General features: G+C 38.6%; 1 protein-coding gene across 1 annotated transcript in view; it reads left to right on the top strand.

Moving 5' to 3' along the window:
- EDIL3 (EGF like repeats and discoidin domains 3) overlaps positions 1–15,590 on the top strand; it is a 274,624-nt gene that overhangs the window by 158,785 nt on the left and 100,249 nt on the right. The window contains exon 5 of the mRNA XM_042866211.1: positions 12,221–12,334. Coding sequence (XP_042722145.1) covers positions 12,221–12,334 — 114 coding nt within the window. The remainder of the gene's footprint in view (positions 1–12,220; positions 12,335–15,590) is intronic.

Here is a 15,590-nt window from a genome sequence, read left to right as displayed (position 1 = left end):
TTACGGGTATCATTTTACTTCTACTCTGTTCAAAACATCCCTCCCTGAAAAGCTCCACCATGTCTGACTGTATTTTTTCTTCTAATTCTCACAGATTCCCTTTACAATTAATAACACTTGGTACAGAATTGCATATATGTAATTATATTGGTGACATTTCCTTCCCACCGTTGTATTTGGTTTCAGAAATGCATAAAAGTGGGAGTACTTTTACCAGATGAAAAAAACTGAGGTGGAGAAACAGGCTCAGGTAGGTTGAGTCACGTCCAGATTTTTACACTGAAATCTGCAGCAAAGATATAATATTAAATCAAAATGTAATATTTGTTTTGATTCTTAATCTTATCCGTATTATTTCTCATCCTTACTTCCATTCTACCCCCATTAAAAACAGAAAAATCCACTGAAAGTCCTCTAAAGGCATTTAAAGGTTTTACAGTGCAGTAGTTTTCCATACCTTGCAACCAGTTATATGACAGGAATTGCAAATCACTGAAAGTCTAGCAAAAACAGTCAAGTCCATAACTCATTTCTGACTTGTGAAAATAATCTAACAAACACCTTAGCTCACATCATCCAAGTCTTTAAAATAGCAAATAAAATTTGTTTCACACAACTTTGAAAAGTACAGCATTGCATTTCAATCATATGATAACTGCCAACGTGACAAAGTAGCCCAAAATACATCTCAGTATCCTGCAGCCAGTAGGACTAAATCTAGACTACAATAAAACTGTAGTTTATTCTGCACCCAGTGCATCTTTCAGGGTCAGTCTATATCTCTCTCTTTTATCAGCTGTTGCTGGCACTATAGGAAGCAGTGTCAGTGTTGGGTGACAGAGCTGTGGATAATTCTGCCCAGAGAGGTTGTGAAGATAGTCAAAACCTGCCTGGACACCTGTCTGTATGACCTGCTGTAGGGAGTCTGCTTAAACAGGAGGCTGGATTCAGTGATCTCCAGAGGTCCCTTCCAACCCATACAATTCTGTGATTGTGTAATTCTGTAAAATGTATTCTACTGAGTGGCTCAGAAAAGAATTCTAATAAAAAGGATTGTTCTGGAAGACATTTACCATAATGTGTCATATCAAATACTTACAGGAGAAAGAAGACTTTATATAGAATCATGACAATAGTGTAATGTTTTCCCTTTAAGGATGGGAAGCGAGAGGCTTGTATTTTTTTTTGTTCTTGAGCATAAGGCTGTTTTCTTCTCTTTTGGAAAATCAGGTAACAACAATATCTGAACTGTGAATCACTTCAGTATGACATTAGAGTTAAGTATCCTACAGGTTCTTTGGCACAGATTTTTTAAAGCCCTATGTGGTCAGGAAGCTAGCTTTCAAAAAGCAATCAAACCATTAAATTTTAACAGATGTCTGTTCTGTTTTGAGTATGTACTGAATACATCTAGTTCAGATTTAATGTGTGTGTTAAGCTCACAGATTTCATGGGAATGAACTCTATTTCTTTTTGAACATTTAACTCAGTTGTGCCACTAATTTACTAATACTTGTTTTTGTATTATTCTCATTAAATCAAGGGATGGTTATAGCTAACATTATAACTTTTTTTTTCTTTTCAGTGCAGTCAAGCAGTTCCTAAGAAACAAATTAGAAATCTTAGAGCTATAGTTGTCAATAGAACTGTTTCCTCTATACTAACTTATCTCTTCTGTATCTTCCAACAAAGAGATAAGGGTGATAAACCTATTCCTGCAGACTTTTTGATGATGCTTACTGGTTCTGTTTAACTATTTATTTATTTATTTATTTTTTTAACTTTCTGCCTCATTTAGAAAAAATAAATTACCTCTGCAATTTAAGATTCAATTAGTAAAATACAGGATCATGACAAAGAATATTTGAACATTTAAGAGACAATTTCTCTTGGTAAATATAAACTAGATGTTATATGTTTAAAAGGACTAGATGTGTTATTCTATATGTGAATCACTGTAATCTTTTAAACTGTATACTTTAACTGAGTAGACCTCTGTTAAGGTGGTCTTAATAAATCATCTTTTAAATCAGATTATTTGCCTAATAAAACTGATAGAATTGTATGCATTTCAATGCACCATCAGTATGTAATAGCTCAGAAAAGTTGGTACTTGTACAAATTGTTACAAATTGGTAATAACAAAGGGGTACATAGTACTGCTTTCATTTTATTTGTTAGGGAGGTAGTAATTATAAATCTGAGTAAGTTCGTGCTTAAACAACAAATTACTAAAAAGTTCTGCAACCAAGGTCAAATGCTTTGTGTGGTCTTACAGCACTTATGCATCAAAGTATGCCAGAACCAGTATGGCATAAATAAACATGAAGAGTGTTTTGAAAAAGCCTATTAAGAACCATCAAGTAACTACAAGAAAAGCCCTGACTAAGGTCCAGCTAGAAGATAATTATTCCATATTGTATTTCTCTACAAGTTTCCAGCAAAAGTCCCCAGTGACTGAAAAAAGGGATGCATTACTTCCATTCACAAGAAGGGGAGGAAGGAGGACCCAGAGAACAAGCTGGTGAGCCTCACCTCTGTACCTGAGAAGACCATGGAACAGGTCCTCCTGGGAGGCATGTTAAGGCTCATGAAGAATGAGTGAGTGACCCAAGACAGCCAGCAAGATTTCAGAAAGGGAAAGTCATGCCTGACCAATCTGGTGGCCTTCTGTATGAAGTGACAATACCAGTGAACAAAGGGAAAGCGACTGATGTCATTTTTCTGGATTTTTGCAGGGCTTTTGACTCCTATTACATCCTTATCTCTAAATTGGAGAGGATGGACTATTGGGTGGAAAAGGAATTGGTTGGAAGATCACAGCGAGAAGAGGTGATCAATGGCTCTGTAACCAACTGGAGGCTGATAACAATTGGTGTTCCCCAGGGGTCATTATTAGGTCTAATACTCTTTAACATCCTTATCATAGTGACATAGACGATGGGATTGCGTGCACACTAAACAAGTTAACTGATGACACCAATCTGAGCAGTGCGGTTGATACAACTGAAGGAAGGGATTCCATTCCAAGGGGCCGTGATAAACTCAAAAGGTGACCCTTGTGGTTCAACAAGGCAAATGCAAGGTTTTGCTGTTGGATCAAAGTAACCCCAAATATATATATGAAATGGGAGAAGAGCTCCTTAAGAGTAACCATGCTGAGAAGTACTTAAGGATTCTGGTTGACGAAATATGAGCCAGCAGTGAGCAATTGCAAGCCACAAGGCCAATGATATCCTGGGTTCCATCAGAAGGATGGCAAGCAGGGCAAAGGAAGTGATTGTCCCTCTTTGTTCTGCCCTTGTGAAGCCCCATTTGCAGTACTGTGTCCAGTTCTGGGGCTCCCACCACAGGAAAGTTGTGGAGTTTTTGGAGAGGGTTCAGAGGAAGACCATGAAGAAAATCCAAAGGTTGAAGCACCTCTCTATGAAGGCTGAAGGAACTGGGATTGTTCAGACTGGAGAAAAGAAGGCTCTGGGGAAACCTCACTGCAACCTTCCAATATTCAAAGGGAGTTTATAAAAATGAGGAAATCAACTTTTTATGTGGGTAGATAGTGATAGGACAAGTGGGAATGGTTTTAAACTAACGGGAGATTTAGATTAGATATCAAGAGAACTTTTTTTATGGAGAGAATGGTGAGATGCTGGAATGAGATGCTGGAACAGGTTACCCAGAGAGGTTGTGGATGCCCCATCCCTGTTGGTGTTGAAGGCCAAGTTGGATGGGACCCTGGATAATCTGATGTAGTTCTTTATCTAGCAGCTGACAACCCTGTCCATGGAAGGGGGGTTGGAAATGATGATCTTTGAGGTCCCTTCCAACCCAAGCCATTCTGTGATTCTATGATTAATCACAGTATTAACTAGCATAAATTCTTATTTTTAAGTAGAACTCAGACAGGGAAGTTCCTACGATTTCTGTTTTTTATACAGAACTTTACTTTTTTTCTCATTCTCATTCTTGCCCAGCTTGTTCTTTTTCCATTTTTCAGTTGTGATTCTTCATAAAAGCCAATTAAAATATAGAGATTAAATCCTGTTGAACTTCTGTTTTCTGTATATTAACCTGACTTTTCTTGGAAAAATCTTTGCAATATTACTGAGGTACAACTGGAGTATGTCTAATGAATGTCTCCTGTCAAGGGCCAAGTTTGCTTCCAGTATGGATGCTTGAATCATGAGGCTGTGGCTGAGATGTGCCAACCATTTTATCAAACTAGAAGACAGATGACAGGAGTTACAGCCAAGTTGAATTGACAACATATGATGGGGAAGCAAATTTAAAATAAGAGAATAAAGAAAGGATGTGTGTTTTTGCAGAAGGGAAGTTCAGGAAGTCTGCATTGGAAGATGTAGTCTTGGATCAAAAATAAAGGTTCAGGTGCCAGGAGCTTGGAATTTGGGCTCAGTGAAGAAGAAGAAGTAGGCAGGAGACAGGAACAAGGTGTACTGGTGTTTTTGTAGCCAAGAAACAAGCTGTGTTGGCAAAAACAACTATTCAGGCTTATTTGTCGCTTTATCATAAAAAGTCGGGTTATTTCCAAATAGCACACTAAAGAACTCAGATTGCTAGAAGTAACAGTTAAATACTTGATTATGTCAGTTGCATGATTTAAATGCACGTTTTATTCAGGAAATTTTTCTGGAATGCACATGTGGCTGTAGTTAGTAAGTGAAAAGTAAAAATGGACAACATGCTCGGTCACATAAAGAATGAGCATGTGATCCGAGACAGCCAGCACGGCTTCACCAAAGGAAGGTCATGCCTAACTAATCTTGTGGCCTTCTATGATGGAGGGACGGCATTGGTGGACGAAGGGAAGGCGACCGATGTCATTTACCTGGACCTGAGCAAGGCCTTTGACATGGTCCCCCACCACATCCTCATCTCCAAATTGGAGGGAAGTGGATTTGATGGGTGGACGACCCGATGGATAAGCAATTGGTTGAAAGGCCGCAGACAGAGGGTGGTGGTCAATGGCTCTATGTCCAGGTGGAGGCCGGTAACAAGTGGTGTCCCCCAAGGGTCTGTCTTGGGACCGGTGCTCTTTAACATCTTTATTAATGACATCGATGAGGGAATTGAGTGCACCCTCAGCAAGTTTGCTGACGACACCAAGCTGAGTGGTGCGGTTGATACGGTGGAAGGAAGGGATGCCATTCAGAGGGACCTCGACAGGCTGGAGGGCTGGGCTCGGGTGAACCTGATGAGGTTCAACACGGCAAAGTGCAAGGTTTTGCATTTGGGCCGGAAGAACCCCAGGCACCTGTACAGGCTGGGAGGAGCGGTCCTTGAGAGCAGCTCGGCAGAGAAGGACCTGGGGGTCCTGATGGACGAGAGACTGAATATGAGCCAGCAGTGCGCTCTGGCAGCTCAAAAGGCAAATGGGATCCTGGGCTCCATCAGGAGAGGGGTGGCCAGCAGGGACAGGGAGGTGATTGTCCCTCTCTACTCGGCTCTTGTGAGGCCCCATCTGGAATACTGTGTCCAGGTGTGGAGCCCTCAGTACAAGAAAGACATTGAGATTTTGGAAAGGGTCCAGAGGAGGGCAACTAAGATGATCAGGGGGCTGGAGCAGCTCCCCTATGAGGACAGGCTGAGGGAGTTGGGCTTGTTCAGCCTGGAGAAGAGAAGGCTGCGGGGTGACCTCATTGCAGCCTATCAATACCTGAAGGGAACCTACACCCAGGAGGGGAGTAAACTCTTCAAAAGGGCTGATAACAGCAGGACTAGGGGAAATGGTTTTAAGTTGAAGGAGGGAAGATTTAGGTTGGATGTTAGGGGGAAGTTCTTTACTAGGAGAGTAGTTAGGCCCTGGAACGGGCTGCCCAGGGAGGTTGTGGATGCCCCATCCTTGGACGTGTTTAAGGCCAGGTTGGATGGGGTCCTGGGCAACCTGATCTGAATGTGTATGTTTGGTGGCCCTGCTAGGCAGGGGGGTTGGAACTACATGATCCTTGGGGTCCCTTCCAACCTGGGTGATTCTGTGATTCTGTGATTCTGTGAGTGTATATTCTTAGTTAAAAGTATCTTTTGTGATGCAGTATCTGATTTTATTCATGTTTTATTAAATAATTAGAGACTTGGGGAAAAAACAAACAAGCAAAAAAAACAAAAACAAAAACAAAAGCGCTATTCAGCAAAGGAGGGTGAAAACTCAGAACTCTGCCCCATGGTGATTCTTCAAATCAGTATGCAGCATAGTCAGACTGTCTCTTACTTGTCTCTTACTTGTTAATTTCAAACAGCAGTTCTATTTCAGGATGCATGATGACTGTGCTTCAAACAGAAGCATGCTTATTATCTTTGTAGTTGTGGTTTGATCACAGGAAGTGTAAGGTAGGAAATGTAAATTTAATCATCTTCAGGATACTGAGGATCCTGAATGCAGCCTTTGCTTCCTAATCAACTCTCTTCAAGCAATTATTCAAGCAACAATCTATTTTCAGAAAAAGGTCAGTGTTTCCTTGTTCCTGTATCACAGTCAATTTCAGAATCTATTATCAGAAAAGAAATCTCTGGACAGAGTTTTTTTTTGTTTTGGTTTGTTTTCTGTTTGTTTTGGTTTTTAAACTAACCTAGATTTAGGAATGCTGGCACTTAAGCCTGTCTGGGAACTCATTTTTCTCAGTACTTAGCAGACTTAGAAAGTCCCTCCACAAGAAACAGAATTCTTCTGGCTGGTAGCAGCCAGATATCTCTGTGTAAGTTGCTGCAGTGCATGAGATTATGTGAACTGAATGTCCAAGTCTGGTCTAGCATGACACCTAGACTTACTTGATAAGTAAATTACAGTGATTTTTTTTTTTTTTAATGTACATAGCTTACACTAAAAGCAGACCTCTTCTGCAGAACATAAATCAGTTGCATTTTCAGAGAAGAATTTTTATCTGGCAACACACTGTCGTTCTGTAAAAGTCTTTACGAGCAACTACTTCAGAAACTCTGGCATTTTAACATGTCTGTTCTGCACAGATCTACATGTGACAGTATGACAAGAAGAAATGATGTATTTCAGGGGGTGGGGGAAAAAGCGCTTCAGCCAATGTAAAGTTTAGTACCATAATTGTCACATCTAACACTTTGAACAAAACCTGGCTGCAATTTGCAAAAACCACTTTTAATTAAATATGCTACCTATATGCTTTCATATTTGACCCATGACCACTGACCTATGCAATCAAATTAAATAAATAATTGCAAATTAAATAATTCTGTAGGACTTGTGCTTCTTTAATACCAGTATTCTTTAATACCGTCCAGTTCATTATCTTTCCCACTAAGGATTTGTTCTTGTATCAGACGTGGTGGTAGAGTGAGCTTGTCTTTCCCCATTTCTCAGTTATGACAAATTTGTTTGAGCTGTTGGGATTACAGGTATTCAAATTACTGGGGAAAAAAAAAATCACAGCGGGATCAAAGTAACAAATATAATAATGAAAGAATTCATCTTTTCTCACTGATCATAGCTAATTGTACAGTAGGGATAGCATATGAAAATTACTTTAAAAATATCTGCTATTTAATGTTCAGCCTGTTTTCTGACAGACAATATGAAATACGATAAAAAGTTGTGTATTTTTCTCAATATATTTCAAAACAAATGGCAAACCATAAAGAGATTAAGTATCTTGAGAGGATAGTCTTTACATACAGAAGCTTTGTACATACAGTGCAGATTACTACGTTTATTTTACCAAGTAAAAGAATTGTTCATTGTTCACTTAATGTTTTTTCAGTTTATAGTGGTCTTGTTTTTTTTTTTTCCACAAATACGTTAGCTTGTATTAAAACGATGAATAACCTGCTGAAAACTTAAGGTTAATGGGCTTTGCTTAAAAAGGCAAATAGGGAGCTGAAGCATCTTGTTAAATTGTATAATGCATATAAAGCATTTAATATAGAAATGAGCAGGTCTGTTCTCTGGTCATTTCCCCTGGCACGTTTTATTTCTAGCACTCTGTGCTGTTCCTTCTCTTCCACCTTTTTAATAGACAGAAATTCAACTAAGAAGCCCATGAATTTTTATTAGCCCAGGATGTGATATTTTTATAGGCAACAGCTAGTAAGACATACATGATTAAAAAGAAGCTCAGAGATCAGTAACCATCATGAATTTTAGTATACTCATCTGAAATTTTGCTAGTTGAAAGAAATGAAACTAGCCTCCACATTTAGCTGAATGTTTGTCCCTGCATTCCCTTTCACTGCAGCAGGAAGATAATCACAAGATGGTTGTGGTTGCCAGGATCTCTGGGTCCATTTGTCCCATCCCCTGCTCCAGCAGGGACACGCAGAGCAGGGTGACAGAACTACATCCAGGCAGCTTTTGGATATCTCCAAGGAGAGACCCCGCAGACTCTGGGTCCTTGTGCCATCGCTCCATCACCTGCACAGCACAGAATTGCTGCCTGATGGTCAGAGGGAACCACCTGTGCTCCAGTTGTGCCTGTTGCCTCTGGTCCTGGCACTGAGCAGCAGTGACAAAAGCCCGGCTCTGTCCTATGTGCACCCTCCTTTCAGCTCCAGTCAGAATAGGTGGGAAAGATCACTTCCCATCAGCAGGCAGCTATTCAGCCCCTTCCAGAAAAGCAGGGCTCCTCACATGTAACGGTTTCTTGGAAAGACAAATGCTGTCAGTCCAAACATCCCCCAGTTACTCGTTTGAGCCTCTAAAAAGAAAATTAACGCTTTCATAGCTAAAACCATGACAGCCATTTAACCCAATATAGAAAGAGCAAGGGCAGAAGAGTTTCTGTGATCTTTCCTCCTCACACATGCTCTGCATTCATAGGCCATTTGATCAGATTAGTTGAAAGATACATTCTTGCTTTTTTGATCTGCTGTGTATGGCTGCGAAAACATGAATGAGCTATTTTGGCTTGTCTGACCAGTAAGCGGTATTTGGTGGTTATCACGTGCCTTTGATGATTCAAGGGGAAAGAGAAATTCTTACAGAGGAGAAGCTGGTAAGGAATATCCATTGGCATCAGTAAATACTTTGGATTTGTCTCTAATTTTTCTTCACATCCCTAAGCCATACTTCCTCATTAGAAGCAAGAAGAAGATTTGTCTGGGCAATATGAACTTATGTATAGACAAACGTACATACCTATTTGCACATATTTATCTTCATCTTGCAAAGACTCTCTGCATAATCTAAAGAGACTATCGCGTCATGAAAAGAAACAGCTTGCATTATATGTTTTAAATATATTTCTACAATCACGAACAGGTGTATTCTCAACATAATTTGGGCAGAACCACAATCACCTACTGTATCTTTGTTCAAATAAAGGTTTTGTGTAAAATAAGCAAGTGATTGTAGAGCAACACTATCAATTGTTTAATCTACATTGAGGCTGTCTCACACTTTCTGAAATGAACATTGCATATACATTTTCAGATACCTGTACTGTTCTTGAGCTTTCAGTTGTATTTAATCCAGTTTTTTTCATGGTAGAGTAATATACTTCAAAGAAATCACTGGCATCAGTGCAATTCGACGTACACACAGAATATCAATTAGTTATACTGCTATACACAAAGGTATCTTACAGTCTTTAAAAATGTTACAATATTTCTTTTTCCATTGTAATTCTACTTGCAGTAGCTTTTCTTCCCATAGCCACAAAAGCAACAAGTTTAGTTTTGGAATAAAAATCACCCTTAAAAAATGTTATGTCTTTGGAGTGTTTTAGTGAAAACTGATTTGATTTCACCAACTTGCACCTCGCTAAAATAGCCCACTTGTCATTCTGGGTGTGTGGAACAAATATTCCAAAATTAGTAAGGGAAGAAAAAAGAGAAACTTAAGAAGCTAGAAGGCATTGCAGCAATGTGTATTGTGCACTAAAAAATTAATATTGGTTCATACGCTACCTCAGCTTAATTCATTCTACATGAGAAGGTGCAGGAATTACTTGTTTCATTTATAGCAAATTTTCCAGCTTGAAAGGTACACGGCTTTTAAATTTGCAGAAAAGACTTGAGGAAATTTCCCTGTAGACATGGCAGAATCCAGGGGAAACTTGCGTATTAAAAAATTGGATTTTTTGTTCATAAATTTTGAGTATATATGAGAAATCAAATTGAAAGTTCAAAAGCTACATACTGAACTGCAAGAAGACAAGCAACTTTGCTGACAGAACTGAATTCTTTCTCTACTACATAAGCCTTATTACATTGGGTTTAGTACGTGGAGCATACTTACTTGGACCATACACAGTACTTGGATCTAAGAGGAAGAGTTCTATTATGTGCTTCTGATAGAAACTCTTTCAGAGTTTGTGGAGTCATGTATTAAAAGCAGTGCTCCCAAGGACTACATTGCAGCCTGGTGCTGTTCCTGAACATGTACCGTGACAAAGATGTGGCTTCAGGATCAGGTCTCACACTTGATTCAGGTGTGCAAAACCCAAGCAAAGCTGACTTGGAAGCCACTTCTGTACTTATAGAAGGACTTGTCAGGTAAATGCTAATCTCAGTACCAATACACTGAAACACTGACGTGGTAAGTCTGATCTGACTCTTGCCATACAAGTTATCAGAAAGGTCGTTGAGCTTTCCCTCCCCTACCCATACTTCCTCCTTGTCCTTTTAGCTGGCCTACAAGCCTTTTGTTGTAATGCCGAGTGCTTCAGATGTACTTTGAAACCAGAAAAAGGAAAAGCCTTGCTGTTGTGACTGCAGAGGAGGGACACAGCAGGTTCTGGATCTAAGATGCCCACTTTCCCCCGTATTTTTAACTTACCTGGCAATGTTACCAATGAAGCTCTCCTCTCTTCTCTGTGCCTTCACTTGCCAGTTCTGCCCCCTGCCCTGTCCTGGCGCAACCATTAGTGCAGCTTTGAGGCGAATCAGAAGGGGAGGCTCTGCCCTGGTGCTGGCTGGGTGTCCTCAGTTGGGCTCACTGCTCGCGCAGGGCTGGTGCAGGGACAGACAGATGGGTGGGCTGAGTGCTGCCCTGCCAATTGTACAGCAGTGCCAGTCAGTCAGCTTAAAATGCATGGGAAGCTATGACCTTCTTTAGTTTGTACATACCAACTCAAACCAGTCTCACATTTTGGAGACAGAAGCAGGTTCAAGTGGATCGTAAGGAATATTTGTTCATTTCATAGGGCATTGAACTCACCAAAGAGTGAAACTGATTTCTCTCATTTGAATGTGTTTATTTTAACATATTTGTGTGCTATATGGCTGTGTGCTTTACTTCAGCTGCATCTGAAATGGATGTGCATACTTAGTGAAGCAGAATTATAGTACAAGCTGAAGGTTGCTTTCATGCTTGCTGTTTATGTTCTCCTCAACAAGACTTTAACAGTTAATGAAGCTAGTGTGAGCTATCATATTTTAAATATTTAATTATATACATTGATACGGTTACTTGAGACATTAATGCATAAAATCCATACTCCTTTCTAAGTCTTAGAATTCTCTGTGTATTTATTTTTATTCTGTAAGAATGTAACTGAGAAATACCACCATTCTTTGATGTCTATTTAATGACTGAAAAATACTATATTGCATTTTAGAAAAATAACCTGATATTATATGTAAGGTTATCACATTGAAAAACACAGGGGAGTATTTTTGTAGCATTAGACACACATTACTGAAAACAGGAAATTGAAGTAAAATTAATCAATGCTGTCTTTTGAATTTAATAAAATTTGCAAGCTTTCAGATCAGGCTGTTATTTTCAGTTTGCTCACCAGCTCATGCACAGGAAGGAAATTTTTTAGACAGTTAAAAAAACAAGTCAATTAGATAGGTAATGAGTTAAAATGAACTGAGAGACATTCTTAAATGGCATCTGTTAGTAAAAAAGTAGAGTAGCTGTATTTCTAGAAGCTGAAAGTGTTGCTAATGAGTACTCTGTTAGGACTAAGTGAATTTTTACATTTAAGGCCAAGCTGTGATGTTGTCTGGGAGTTGTAATGCAAATCCCTGAGCAAAACTCCTAATTCTGCTGTGTGGGACATAGTAAATCTTTTGTAGGTATAGGAGACTAGCAAACAATGTGAAATTGTTTTTACTTTTTTCCTAGAATCAGCCCTGTTTAATCACGCATTATACTGACTGTTAACTGGGAAAAAGAATGCATGTCTTCTAATGTTAGTGTATAAAGACTGTGTTTTTGTACTTTAAATATGTGCTTATTGCTTTTACAGTTTCTCTTTGCTAATTCTGACATTATCTTGTTGGCTTCCCACAGATGTAAATGAATGTGAAGCTGAACCCTGCAAGAATGGTGGAATCTGTACAGATCTTGTTGCCAACTATTCATGTGAATGTCCAGGTGAATTTATGGGGAGAAACTGCCAACAGAGTAAGTTTTGCCATGAGTTTACATCTCTTTTTAAAAATGTAAGGATTTTCCTTGACAAGAACAAGTAGAGAAATGTCTGACTAGTCTTCAGATGCATAATGGTTAAAACAGTCATGTTACTCTCTTATAAATGGAAAAAAATTAAGAGATCTAATCTGTCAGGCATTGAAGTAAAGCATCGGATATGATGGAAATATTAGCAAAACATAAAATTATTCTATGAGTCAAATGGGAAAGAGTCTATAGTGTAAAGAAGAAAAATATAAACACTGACTCATACTGAGTGTTAATCTATGCAAGTATCACATCTTCAACAGTTCTTGTTAGGAAATATTGCTACTGTAGAGTAGGGCATAGAATATTTTCTCTGATTTGTCTCCATCATTTTCTGCTCAGGGGAGATCCTGAGCCTGATTGTTTGATTCAGTACCTGGAAGAATGATCCCTGAAAGCTTTTCCTGCAAGTGCTTGTTTGATCTCTATTGAATTCATTCACAAGACCCTCTAGCAAGGAATACCACAAGTTGTCTAGCCATTCCATGGAAATTAAGCAACTTATTTTGTTTGTTTTGGCCTTGTCTCTTACTTGTTTTAAGTAAGAACCCTGCATAAAAAAGGTATCAAGCAAGTAAGGGGCTGATCTGAAGGGAGAACAAAAGCAGACATGTGCAAGATGGATCACTGCTTTACAGAGAATTTACTAGTGGAGCTACTCCAGGATCTGCGTTGGGAACACTTGCACATGGTTTTATGAATAATATTAAAAGTTCATTATAAAGATCCAGTTCCTAAAGCTGAAGGAGGAATCATTCACATATGAAGGACTAGGTAATCTTAGAAACCAAAGTAACAAAGGTAGAATAAACTGTCATGTTGCTAAATTCTTTTCTGTACTTCCTCTGGGAAGAGGTCTACATATGAAGCTACCACCAATCTGATGATTGACAGCATCATGGAAGGAATGTAAAATGAGATGTGCTATAAGAGTTAAGACAAAAGTAATGTGCTACTTAAATTTGTAATTATAAAATAATGTGTGAAATACAGATATTCAAACATTTAACAATGGAAATAATGTTTTTACTGGTTGGTGACATCTGAACTACCACTGTTGAGGGAAGTGCCCACATTTTTCTACTACTATGGCACTAGTCATAAACGTTTAGCATTCATTTCCTTATGAGTAGCTTTCCACAGGTAGCACTAAAAAACAGCAAATTTTCTTTTCAGAACGCTGATATTGTTGTGCCGTATAACAATTCCTATTGGTAGCATTATGAACATCCACTTTTTTCATGAGAATCTTAGTTATGCCATTACACCTAATTATATAATTACAGGTAGTAATTACACATTCAAATTATGCCATTAGAACATTACGCATATTTACAGTAATCATATAATTAAATACTGTTACACTAATTATGTAAATGAATGATTGCTGTCTTAGAATTACCTCACAGAGCTCAAGGATTGCTTATCCACATCATAGAATGTGTGAAATAACCTGGATAGAGTAGAAAAAAGACAAAAGTGTACTCTGCACTCATTTTTGCTGTCATTGCAGGCCTGTGCTATAGGATGTTGTTCCAGTGGTACATTAAGATTTCCATATTGCAGATACTGGTGCTTGTTATGGGATTCATCAGCTTGAAGTAGTTAGATATTTTTCCTCCATGTAAAATTTCATTCTCATTTTTTTTCAAATGCACTGCATTTCTCTTAGCTATTTAGCTGCTAGCCGTTCATGCATATGTGATGCTAAAACCAGCTGCTTCTTATTGCTGGAAATCACAGCAGGAGGCACAGACAAAGTAATGTGAAATACAAAAGCAGTGATGGCTTCCAAAAATATTTAGTTGTTCTGAAATAAGCTTATCATTTTGTTAGAGAACCTTCATTGAGCATCCGGTATTCACAAAATTTGCTCACGGATGTTTTATGACAACAGAATAGAAAGATAGCACCTTTCCCCATGCTGTGAAGGTAAACACTAAACAGTATTAACTGCACATTACCTTCTACATTTCTTAAGGCCTCAGCACTCTCATTCTTACAACTGCATCTTCTTCTGTTCTTATGTTCTGTGAACCTATTGCTTTCTTCTGTGCTGAGTTCAGGCTGTCAGTGGTGATTACCCCCATTAAAGCTTTCCTTAGTCTTGAGCCACTAAAATAAGCACTGGTTCCAAGACCTCCTGGGCCTGAGGATATTACATTCAGGATCATAGACTTCTCTTGCAGGCAACAAAAAGCCACAATTGTTGATGTCAGATTGATAACATTACTCAGTATGACTTTATGCTGTCAAAATAGCCCATGTGCAACACAGGTTGCGAAGAGCAATAATTTTGTGTTCAGTTGTTTAGAAAGCAGAGGGCATCAATAGTGCACACACTGCAGTTCTACCATTGTGCTTGTGGAGATGTATTTTGTTGATTGCCAAGGATTTTTGCCATTAAAACATACGGCAAATTTTCTCATGCTATCACTTCAAATTTATAGGTTAAATTTGTTACTCTAAATAGTTTTTACAAATGCAATTACAAAATTACAAATACATTTGTATAATGTGCCACAAAGCTTGCTGTGCAGTGTATCTTCATGGTGTTTTACTATTTTTTTTATGTCTTAGTACATTGATGTACTAATGCCACACTTGGTAGTCTTCTGCATTCCTCTTTTTTTCATTTGAAAATTTACCTCCTTTCTGTGTCCTCCATATTGAAAAATTACCTGAAGATTTGGCAGATTTAGACACAAAGAATCCTTCCAGGCTTCTGTTTACATGCATCGTTATACTCCTGGACTACATGACCTGTGATGATTTCTCAGTGTCATACAGATTATGACCTTAAAGTGAATCAAAGTTTCCTGTTGCTCTCTTATTATATTCACTAGATAGAGAAGTTCTTGTAATTACTTAAAAATTCCAGACATTTCTAAACAGATATTCAACACCTTGCAGGAATAAGTACTAACATATCATACCCCATGTTTAATTGCATCCTACTGGAAAGTAGCAACTCCAGGAGAACTTAAAGCAGCCTAACTACTTCACCTCTCTGCCTGTCTTAATGTTTCTGTTGCTGATTTTTCTGGGCTGCCTGTTTGTATTGTTTCCCCAGCAAAACTTGACACAGGAAATTAAAAAATAACAAATGAGCCATGTCAGTTCCTTGATCAGTGAACTGCTTCACCACACAGGTACTGAGCTGGTACAAAGGAGTGGCAGGTAATGGAGCCTGGGCATAAAA

Source organism: Lagopus leucura, unplaced genomic scaffold (assembly GCF_019238085.1).
Source record: "Lagopus leucura isolate 7727_CA_CO unplaced genomic scaffold, USGS_WTPT01 Super-Scaffold_810, whole genome shotgun sequence".
Taxonomy (NCBI): Eukaryota; Metazoa; Chordata; class Aves; order Galliformes; family Phasianidae; genus Lagopus; species Lagopus leucura.
This window is presented reverse-complemented; position numbering and strand designations above follow the sequence as displayed.